We start from the raw sequence: 10,308 nt of genomic DNA on the forward strand, positions 1-10,308 counted from the left end.
GGTGCTCCTCCTCAGCTGTTGTCATGGAGACCTGTGGCTGGAAACTAGAGCTGGGTTCATGGTGGTCAGGAAATGAGGAAGAGAAACTTACATTTACATAATATTCATTTTATGCCAGGAACTCGGCTAGATGTGTACTCCTAAAAATATTGCCTTTAATTTTATTTAATCCACATAACAATTCTGTAGAGTTGGTACTGGCAGTTGGTACTGGTACTCCATTTTTCCGATAAAGAAACTAAGGCTGGGGGAAAAAAGACAGTTAGTGTAGGTTATAAATGATTGGGTCAAAAAGATGGGGGCTGAGTCAGGAGGAAATAAAATGTTAATTCCTTCAAGACATTTCCCATCCTCCACCTATTCCCTAGGTGACCTGCCTCCAGGGAACTGTTCCTCCCTACAAGGAGTTGTTAATGAATGAAAGCCCCTCTGGGTAGCTCCCTCTCCAGCACTCCACCTTTGGCCCACCTCTGGTCACTAGTCAGGTATGCAGGACCTTTGGCATGCAGGATAGTGGGAGGAGAGGCCATGAGAACGAAGGAATTCTAAAATGTACTCAAGGGACCAGACACCTAGCTTTGGGGCCGGTTCTCTGCGGAGAAATCTGTTCTATTCTTTAAATAAAACTTGCTTTCTGTGCTTCTCTCGGTGTTTCCTGAGTGTTCAATTCAATATCTGGGGAAATAGTACTGAAGACCTGCTTGATGCTCATCGAGGACATCAAAACTAACGCTCATTTTACGTCAAAATACTTGCCAAAGATGTCAGGTAATAAGTGGCAGGGATGGGTTTGTCTGGCTCCAGTTCCCATCATACTACACAACTCCAAATCCTTTTAAAGAGTACATCACGAATGAGAAGAATGGGAATCAAGATTATTCTCACAGTGTGAACCTCGAAAAACTCGAAACCCTGGAATGCCTGAGTGACTGCTGACGCTAATACAAAAAAGTATGCCAAGATTTACATATGTCCTGATACATCCTCATCTCCGGTTGGAAACACTTCGAAATGATGCCCTGATCCAAGATGGCCTCCCAAATAACCCCTGTTAAAGATGGCGCCTCCCTCCGACGTTCTTCCCTGGATCTCAGCTGGCCCCTCACTCCCATTCACTCTAACTTAAAAGGCCCTGCCTCGCACAAAATTGGAAGTACAAGTTAGTCAATTTTCTCTGATTATTTCCCAGAGTCGCTAGGATTTCAGCGAATCCTCCATAACATTACCTCTTTGGGACCCCATACACCTACGCAGCCCTCAGCCCTCACCAAGATGAAGGAACGGAAGTGGGGCGGCCCAGAGGCTAGGAGTAGGCTGGGCGGGTTGAGGAGACACTTCCGCCCCTCACTAACATGGCCGCAGGCGGGGAGTGCGCATGAGCAGCTGTCTATGGAGCTACCCGAGTGGGGAGAGCGAGAACGCTGTCGGGAGAAATCGGCGGCTGAAGCGGCCTTGGCGGGTGAGTGCAGGACCCGACAAGAGCCTGGAGATGGGGTGGACCAGCAGGGCGGGGCGGTTTTGGTTTTATTTCAGTTTATCAGGTTGGGGGACTCCCGGGGAAGAAGCCTTTGTTTTGGGGGAGGGGGCCGTGTCTGGTCCTGCTTTGTGGGCCGAATTGCTCCCCGCCCCAGGCACGCACGTCCCCGCCCTCCTGCGCTGCCCATCTGGGAGCCGCAGCTGCGGGTGCCAGGTCCCCGAGTCCCTGGCGCCCTTTCCTGCCTTCTCTGCCCAGTACCTGGGTCGCCGGGCGAGCGCCGCGGGTCTGGCCGTGTCACCGCGCGAATCCCCTGGCTCGCGCCCGGAGGGTGCTCAGCTCCGTAAGCGCCTACTGGTTGGTGGGCCTGCAGGGAAACGACTCGTTCTGTGGCAGCGTCTAGGCTCCTGAATTCTTTCGGGATTCTCCCCCACACCCTCTTTGTGTAAAGACTTAGCAAGGGCTCTTGATGGGCCCTCCTTGCCTGAGCGTGCAAGCCACAACGTCCTTTGCTGATTTCCGTGTCACATATTCTTAACGCTCAGGAAATGCTTCCGGATGTCCAACTAAGATTTGAATAAGTTGCCCGACCCGGGTGCTGTGTGCCCTCGGAGGCTGTCTCTGGCTGACAGCTGTAGGCGATTAGAGTGTTCTGCCCTCTCATTACCTGCTCCTGCAGTCAGCGCAGCAAACCTGAGAGAGAGGTACTTCCTCCCCAGTTTTGAGGTTGGAGACCTTGATGGTCCCAAAACACTTATGCTACTTCCCTTTAGGGACTGGGATCTCCTTGCAGCGTTACTTCTTACAGTTTCACTTTCAGTTCCTTTTTTTTTTTTTTATTGTTGTTGTTGTTACTCTTTTCTTTGTACGCGAGCTTTTTATCCGCTACAGATTTTCCTGCGATAGGAAAGGTTGGAGGACCTTATGGATAGAGAATTTACAAAAATATTGCCCCTTTCGTGTTGGGATTATTTTTCTTCTTTGTACTGTGTAGCTGTTTCTGGAGGCATCTGTCTCCTCAGTCCTTTGTTTTTTTTCTATCTTCTGGCTGGGTGTCAGGGTCCTAAGGCAGGCACCTTCTAGATGGATTCCTCCCCCATTGTCTTTTCTCCTTCGGAATCCTGAGCTTTGAGTTTTTTCTCTTTTTGCTGAGGCTCAGTGGATATGGAGTTGTCATAGCAACATTTTAGCAACTGTGTTGCACTACGGGAAGGCTTGATGAATAAAATAGAGGTCTGGATATGACATACTTGGGCTTTAGGACCTCTAACAGATGCTGTAAATCTGGACAGCCCTAAACAAGAACCCTGTCAATGGAATGCTACCTAAGGGCCAAGTCTGGGTTTTTATTTACCTTTTTTTTTTTTTTTTTTTTTTTTTGGAGGGGGGGTGGTGGTGCTGAGGATTGAACCCAGGGGTATTTTACCACTGACCTACATCCCCAGCCTTTTTATTTTATTTATTTATTTGGGGGCAAGGTCTAAGTTGCTTCTGGCCTCACTATGTTAATGAGACTGGCCTTGAATTTGGTGATCTTCCTTCCTCAACCTTCCCAATGAGTTGCTGGGAATGCACCACCACCTGGCTATCCCAGTCCTTTTTGTTATTTATATTAGACAGAATCTTGCTAAATTGCTGAGACTGGCCTGCAACTTGTTTTCCTCCTGCCCCAGCCTCACCAATGGCTGGGATTACCGGTGAGCACCACCATGCCTGGCCCATGTCTAGGTTGGTTTGTTTTTTGGTACTAAGGGGCACTTAGTCACTGAACTACATCCCCAGGCCTTTTTAATTTTTAATTTGGAGATAGGGTCTCACTAAGCTGCTTAGGGCCCCTGCTAAGTTGTTGAGGCTGACTTTGAACTCTTCATCTTCTTGCCTCAGCCTCCCCAGCCAGTGGGATTACAGGCCTGTGCCACCATACCGGGTTTTGTAGTTAGGGATGGTTTTCAAAGGGCAGTGGCTTCAGGTTTTACTTCCTAAATTTGAAGTTTCTTGCTATCTAGTCTGTCTGCGAGTTGTGAAGTATCAGTGTCCATGACTCTGTGTGTTTTATTTATTTATTTTATTTCTTATTTCTTGTACTGGTGATTAAACCCAGGGACACTTTACCACTGAGCTATGTCTCCAGCCCTTTTAAATTTTAATTTTGAGATTTTAAATTTTAATTTTGAGTCTCACTTAGTTGCTTAGGGCCTCACTAATTTGCTGAGGCTGGCCTCAAACTTGTGATCTTCCTGCCTCAGCCTCCTGAGTTGCTGGGATTACAGGCATGCTCCACTGGGTCTGGAGATCCTGTTTTTTTTTTTTTTTTTTTTTTATAGTGATTGTCTAAACATGGCCCTTCCTAATCCCCATGAAGCTGCTGTTATGGCAGATCTTTATAGCTTTATTAGTAATCCATAATACCTTTACTAAGAATCCATTCAAATATATGTTTTCCAGAATAATTATCCCCTCTCCACCAGGTGCTGGAGTGATAATAGAGGGATGAGGAACACAATTTGTAGAGTTATTTTTTCAATCACTACAGTTCAGTCCTCAGCTTCAGAATGGGGGAAGTCAGTTGTCCCTTGCAGATGATTGGGTTATTTTCTTGGCTTTGTCTTTGAGGATCTAGAACTAGGCAAGCTGTTCAGTTTCCCGGACTCACTGTGAACTTCATGATATCTACCAGGACTTAGCACTCAGGGAGATACGAAGACCTTCAAAAAGGGACCAGCTCCTCGGATGTACTCCCTCACAGAGAGATGAAGGGGTGAGTGAAGAAGAGGTAGGGTCTGATATGAGAGAGATGCAAAATGTCTAAGAGTACTGTCTCTGGAGGTCAGCCTGACCTGGATTCAAGTCCCAGCTCCATCTCCTACCAGCTGTGTGATTCAGTTTCCCCATCTATAAAATGGAAGTAATGGTACCCACCTCATAGTGCTCTTATTAGTATTAAATAAGCTCATGCATGTTAAGTGCTTAGCTTAGGACCTGTACATAGTAAACACTTAGACTAACTTGTATTCTAACCTAACCCATCTATTGGTAATACCAGTGAGTTTGGGAGTCATATGTTACTGTGCCAGTGAGCTTCTCATTCACTTCTTCCCTTTGTCCTTTCACCACAATCAGGCAGCAGAAAACAGCTGAAACAGAAGAGGGGACAGTGCAGATTCAGGAAGGTGAGTGTTAAAACTAGGACCAAGACCAAGGTCATGGACTTTCTCCATCCCCCACTAGCCTATTTTCTGTATATCTTCTTTCTTTCTTTTCTTAAAAAAAAAAAAAAATTTTGTAGTTGTTAATGGACCTTTATTTTATTCATTCATTTATATTCGGTGCTGAGAATTGTACCCAATACCTCACACGTGCTAGGCAAGCACTCTACCACTGAGCCACAATCTTCTATCTTCTTTCTTCTTAAGGATATTCAAGTAGAACAGAGGGAGAAAGGCAGTTAACTCACAGACTTTCCTTCATTCTTTTAATTCAGGTGCAGTGGCTACAGGGGAGGACCCAACCAGTGTGGCTATCGCTAGCATCCAGTCAGCTGCCACCTTCCCTGACCCCAACGTCAAGTACGTCTTCCGAACTGAGAATGGGGGCCAGGTAAGGGAGGGGGCCAGGTGGCTGCAGGTGTTACCTGGGGTTGGGGTTGAGGGAGGTAATCAAACATCTTGGGGAGACGTGACTTGGAGGAGGAGGTGAAAATGTAGACTCTTGGGGGGGGGTGGTGATAAAAGGTCTAGAGGAGAAATTATTATAGGAAAGGGGAATGATGAAACCTCATTATGTCCTCTCATTAAGAGAGGACAGCTGAATCTATGTCTCTGAAGGGTTTTTGTTTTGGGGCTTTGTCCAAGGGAAGCTTTATGAAGGATCCTGAGATTCTAAGTGCTTATTCTTCTGTCTTCCCTTCCCCCTTCCTCTCTGCTTCTAGGTGATGTACAGGGTGATCCAGGTGTCTGAGGGGCAGCTGGATGGCCAGACTGAGGGCACTGGAGCCATTAGTGGCTACCCTGCCACCCAATCCATGACCCAGGTACAGGGGGATGGGCTGGGGATGGGCTAAATCTCTGAGTAATAAGAGGAAGAAGGGAACTAATAGATTGGAGGTGAAACCAGGAACAGTGAGGCATCTCAGACTGCTTTGACTGAAGGCACTAGGCTTTCCCTTTCTAGATGTTTCGCCTTCCCTCTTCAAGGGATAAAGCTACAGAGTGGTATAGGGGGAAGAAGTATCTGATTGTCACTGGACTCTGTTCTTTTGCTCCCCTTTCCAGGCGGTGATCCAGGGTGCTTTCACGAGTGATGATGCAGTTGATACAGAGGGGACAGCTGCTGAGACACATTATACTTACTTTCCCAGTACTGCCGTGGGTGATGGGGCAGGGGGCACCACATCGGGGAGTACAGCTGCTGTCGTTACTACCCAGGGCTCAGAGGCACTACTGGGGCAGGCAACCCCTCCCGGCACTGGTGAGATATTGCATGAGGATGCTAGATGGCAGGGCCAGGAAGGGCTGGGGGACATGGCTGGGGCAGTGGACCTTTATTCATAACCCTTAGTAAAGACTAAGACCTGGCCAGACAGAGAATTTGGGGCTGATCTGCTAGCAGGAAGGAGCATGTTCTTTTCAGAGAAGGGTCCCAGGGCCTTGTTGAACTTTCTAGTTCCAAGTCCTGGCAGAACCTGCCCCGCATCTTCACAGGTCAATTCTTTGTGATGATGTCACCACAAGAAGTATTACAGGGAGGAAGCCAGCGCTCAATTGCCCCCAGGACCCACCCTTATTCCCCGTGAGTGACCCATTTCTTCTCAGTTACCATGAATAGTCTTAATACCCACTGTAATTTGTATAAGTCCTTACCCCAAACTCAAATCTTATTTTTAAATTTCTTTTGTCCTTCCCTCACTCTGATCATCCTGCTCTGTTGTCAGGAAATCAGAAGCTCCCCGGACAACCCGGGATGAGAAACGCAGAGCTCAGCATAATGAAGGTAGGTGCTGTGTTCCAGATGTGAAGCCAGGAACTTGTCTAATTGGGCTAGGGACTTGTCTAATAGGGCTAGCGACTTGCAGGGAAAGAAGGAATCAGTGGAAATGCCAGAGTCCTGGGGCAAGCCAGGGCATTACCCAGCAGACCTCTGTTATGCACTATAAACAAGTACAAGGGGCAGGTCCCCTAGTTTAGTATGTCTGATGCTATCTGAGGGGAGGAAGGGTTGGTCATTTTATCCTGGGGCTTGTGAGTGTTCACTGAGTCACTTTGTCCTCCACTTTGACCCACAGTGGAGCGCCGCCGCCGAGACAAGATCAACAACTGGATTGTGCAGCTGTCCAAGATCATCCCAGACTGCTCTATGGAGAGCACCAAGTCTGGCCAGGTCATGGAAGGACCCTGGTAGTGGATGGGAGGCCTGAATTCTGTCTCCTGGTATTATTTCCAGAAATAGTAGAGTGTGGGGCATACACTTTTCATTCACTCTTCATATCTTTCTCTAAGGTCCCTACATCCATGGGAGATGCTATATCACCATCCTGAGGGGAAAATAAAGTCCAAAGTGTGAATGTTGTTTTGGAAAGCATAATGCTAGATGTCTTAAATCCTAAGTCCTCATTTTGATGACTTTGTCTTGCAGAGTAAAGGTGGAATTCTATCCAAAGCCTGTGATTATATCCAGGAGCTTCGGCAGAGTAACCACAGGTTGTCTGAAGAATTGCAGGGGTTAGATCAACTGCAGCTGGACAATGATGTACTTCGACAGCAGGTCAGACTCCTAATCCCAGTATTACCCACTAGGCCCCTACAGCCCACTGACCCAGTTTGGGACTCCGTACTTAATTCTCCATTGACAGCACTTCACATTTTCCTCCTCACCAGTGGATGTCTAATTTCAGGGGCTTGGTAGTGTCAACTTTTCTACCCATTTCCTTGACTGCCTTCTTTCCATGTTAGGTGGAAGACCTTAAAAACAAGAATCTGCTGCTACGAGCTCAATTGCGGCACCACGGATTAGAGGTCGTCATCAAGAATGACAGCAACTAACTATGGGGATTCAGGGGCTTTGGGCCCAAGAACTGCAGATAGCCCAGGAGCGACAGGCTTATCCCGTGTCCCTTTCCTTCACTGCCCACTTCTGGCATGGGACTCTGGGGAGTTCAAAAGGCATGTCTTTGAACTGAGGGCCTGTGGTATGGCAGCCTGCAGTAGTGTGAAACACACATTGTGAACATGCACTGACAGCCTTGCCTACCCCTACCATGCAGCCCCTGGGTCCTCATGCTCCTCTTGCACAATGCATGTGCTGTCTCCAAGCTGGATACTGGACATACTAAACTGGGGGGCTTGCCCTGTGCTTAGAGTACTCAGCAGAGGGTCTGCTGACAAGTGATACTCTGGCTTGCCCCAGGACTCTGGCACTTCCATTGGTTCTTCCTTTCCCCGGAACTGAGGTTCTAGATGTGGACCTGCGACTCTGGGGAACAGACTTAATGAAGAAATGGGGAAGGTTGCTTAGCAGTGTCTACTGTCCCACAAAGAAACTGGCCAGCAAGCAGCTAAGGCCTGTGTAGAAGTCTCTGAAGCCAGGGAGAATAACAGGCAGGGGCCCACTTGGGGTCTTTCCCCTTGTGGGGGTGTTCCCCCCCTTTTTTAAGATAAAATTGTTCGGAGCCACAGTTGTCTCTTTTTCCTCCTTTTGTGGGCCCCAAATCAAAAGGGAGGGGGCACATTACCCTTTGACCAATAAGGGCTGTGCCAACTTTAGGGTGGGGTGCCATTTCTATACTCATTACCCTGAGTTGTGTTACCTGTGCCAGATCGGGTGTTGTTTCCGGCTCACCCTGGCAATAGCAGATTTCTCCTGTGGGATGTTGAGAGGCACCACGAACAGGTGCTGTGGGGACTGTGCGGGAGGCGGTGCCTTGCTTCCGGTTCCGGTCTGGGCTCTGGGAGGAAGGGAGAGATGCTGCCCACGGCGAGGGGGCGGGCTGGGGCCACGTTCCTGCAACTGGTAATCGCTGTCCGCACCATGGCTGGAGGTACCTGTGAGGGAGCCTGGGATGTCCAATTCTATCTGTGGCCCTGGGAGTGTGTGAGGCCCCCAGGGTGGAGGTGTATGTGGAGGGAGAAGTGAAGGGGCACCAGAGAGGTTAGGGTGCTGCTAGGGGAGGGGGTATTGAGGCACCCATTCTTCATAGTCCTCCTCTGAAGGTGCATGTGCCCTCTTCTTCAGCGTCCACGGTCTCGGTCTCGCTTCCTGAACTCCGGTCCCTCCTAACATCAGGCCGGGCCCGGCTCTTCGATGTGAGATCTCGGGAGGAGGCTGCAGCGGGAACCATCCCAGGGGCAGTCAACATCCCGGGTATGGGATTGGAGGAGACAGCCCAGAAGGGTCTTAGCTAGTGGGATCTCAGAATGGCGTGGGGAAGGCAAAATACAGAGGCGGGGTGAGGGGAATCCTACATTTCCCTAAGCTGCCCTCAGCTTCCCACAGAGAAGGGCTGATTGGAGGCGGATCCTGGCAGTGGAACTGGCCTATCCAGTTTGAGGGGAGAGCAGAGGGTAAGGAGAGGGGCAAACGAGCTTCTATATGCTTGACCTCCCTGAAGCTAGATGCCTAAGTCTGCCTGCTCCTCCTGGCTGCGCGCGCACACACACACACACACACACACACACACACCCCAGGATTCAGGAAGTGACTCTCACTCACAGGTCATTTGGCAAATTTCCTTAAGGGTAAGCGGTTTCTTGACTTTGACAGGGTGGGAGGTGGCCACCATATATTGGTTTTGGGGCCTGGAGATTTTGTTCCATCACCAGCTCTTCTTGCCTGATTTCTGACCCTGAGAATCAAGACTTGCTTTCCATTTATTCTCTGGACTCCTCTCCCAGTGTCCGAGTTGGAAAGTGCCCTGCAGATGGAGCCAGCTGCATTCAAAGCATTGTACCGCACTGAGAAGCCAAAGCAAGAAGATGAGAATCTTGTTTTCTTCTGTCAAATGGGAAAACGGGGCTTCCAGGCCACACAGCTGGCCCGGCGCCTTGGATACACAGGGTATGGGCATGGGCAACGTGTGGCTTGCTAGCTGGGAAGTGATTGGGGACTGCCTATTGGGCCTGTCCTTCCCTTACCCCTCTTTGTTTCCACAGGGCTCGAAACTATGCTGGGGCCTATAAGGAATGGTTCGAGAAAGAGGGTTAGGCAGAACCCTTATCTCTCCCTCCCACCTTAACAAAGGGTGATGAAGGAGATGACTTGCTGGGCTAGGCAACTCCTTTTAATGATTTGCACACAGAAACATTAATAAAGAACATTTTATCAAGTATTGGAAGTACTTAATTTGTTAGGCAGGCAGAAAATGGGTGTGGTGGTACATGCCTGTAATACCAACTACTTGAGAGGCTAAGGCAGGAGAACTGCAAATTCGAAGCCAGTAGGCAATTTATTGAGATCCTGTGGTTTGAAAGAAAGAAAGAAAGAAAGAGTGACTGGGTTCAATCCCCAGTACAGTATGGCAAAAAAGAAAGAAAGAAAATGGTTCTAATATTAATCTACACCTCAATTCAGTGCTGGATCATTTATCTTTCCAGCATTTATTTACCTGGCCTTACCCCCAAATTCTAGCAGTTGCCTGGGTAACTATAATTCTCCTTCTAGAACAGTTGTTTTTAGGGTGTACATGGCCTAGAAACTTAAAAAAAAAAAAAAAGCTTGGTCTGGGGGTAATGTCTTGTGCCTATGTCCCATCCTATCAGAAACCTGAGACAGTAGGACTATTTGAGCCCAGCAGGGCCACCCTGAACAACAGAGCAAGACCTCACCAAAAAAAAAAAAAAAAA

The 10,308-nt window shown here is 48.5% G+C and overlaps 2 protein-coding genes and 2 long non-coding RNA genes across 11 annotated transcripts in view; 2 read left to right on the plus strand and 2 right to left on the minus strand.

Annotated features, from left to right (window-relative positions):
- Window positions 1-135: 135 nt before the first annotated feature.
- Window positions 136-1,381, minus strand: LOC125618703. Its single transcript, XR_007350103.1, has 2 exons — window positions 1,227-1,381; window positions 136-244 (listed from the first exon to the last, which is right to left on the minus strand). It is a non-coding gene; the product is annotated as an uncharacterized LOC125618703 (long non-coding RNA).
- Window positions 1,325-8,144, plus strand: Usf1 (upstream transcription factor 1). 8 transcript variants are annotated; one of them, XM_048810170.1, is made up of 12 exons: window positions 1,334-1,459; window positions 2,020-2,178; window positions 4,152-4,232; window positions 4,595-4,644; window positions 4,956-5,071; window positions 5,403-5,504; window positions 5,746-5,941; window positions 6,175-6,262; window positions 6,405-6,463; window positions 6,756-6,850; window positions 7,106-7,234; window positions 7,423-8,144. In XM_048810170.1, the coding sequence occupies exons 3-12, from the start codon at window positions 4,225-4,227 to the stop codon at window positions 7,510-7,512; spliced, it is 933 nt and encodes a 310-aa protein (XP_048666127.1). In that variant the 5' UTR covers window positions 1,334-1,459; window positions 2,020-2,178; window positions 4,152-4,224; the 3' UTR covers window positions 7,513-8,144. The 8 variants fall into 8 exon arrangements, with proteins under 8 accessions (XP_015347468.1, XP_015347467.1, XP_015347463.1 ...); XM_048810172.1 differs by having other exon boundaries at window positions 4,956-5,040; XM_015491982.2 differs by lacking the exon at window positions 2,020-2,178 and having other exon boundaries at window positions 1,325-1,459; window positions 4,956-5,040.
- LOC125618704 overlaps window positions 5,767-10,308 on the minus strand; it is a 9,161-nt gene continuing 4,619 nt past the window's right edge. The window contains exon 2 of the long non-coding RNA XR_007350104.1: window positions 5,767-7,847. This is a non-coding gene — a long non-coding RNA (uncharacterized LOC125618704). The remainder of the gene's footprint in view (window positions 7,848-10,308) is intronic.
- On the plus strand, window positions 8,366-9,794 carry Tstd1 (thiosulfate sulfurtransferase like domain containing 1). Its single transcript, XM_015491983.2, has 4 exons — window positions 8,366-8,507; window positions 8,702-8,830; window positions 9,361-9,523; window positions 9,619-9,794. The coding sequence occupies exons 1-4, from the start codon at window positions 8,432-8,434 to the stop codon at window positions 9,668-9,670; spliced, it is 420 nt and encodes a 139-aa protein (XP_015347469.1). The 5' UTR covers window positions 8,366-8,431; the 3' UTR covers window positions 9,671-9,794.

Source organism: Marmota marmota, unplaced genomic scaffold (assembly GCF_001458135.2).
Source record: "Marmota marmota marmota unplaced genomic scaffold, marMar, whole genome shotgun sequence".
Taxonomy (NCBI): Eukaryota; Metazoa; Chordata; class Mammalia; order Rodentia; family Sciuridae; genus Marmota; species Marmota marmota.

Excerpts from the sequence above, each read along its gene's own strand:
- Usf1 (XM_015491977.2), top strand. Across the intron at positions 5,072-5,402 it reads GAACTGAGAATGGGGGCCAG|GTGATGTACAGGGTGATCCA; the intron begins GTAAGGGAGGGG and ends CTCTGCTTCTAG. Across the intron at positions 6,851-7,105 it reads AGAGCACCAAGTCTGGCCAG|AGTAAAGGTGGAATTCTATC; the intron begins GTCATGGAAGGA and ends TTTGTCTTGCAG.
- Tstd1 (XM_015491983.2), top strand. The coding sequence starts at position 8,432 with ATGCTGCCCACGGCGAGGGGGCGGGCTGGGGCCACGTTCCTGCAACTG. Across the intron at positions 8,831-9,360 it reads AGGGGCAGTCAACATCCCGG|TGTCCGAGTTGGAAAGTGCC; the intron begins GTATGGGATTGG and ends CTCCTCTCCCAG. Across the intron at positions 9,524-9,618 it reads CGGCGCCTTGGATACACAGG|GGCTCGAAACTATGCTGGGG; the intron begins GTATGGGCATGG and ends TTGTTTCCACAG.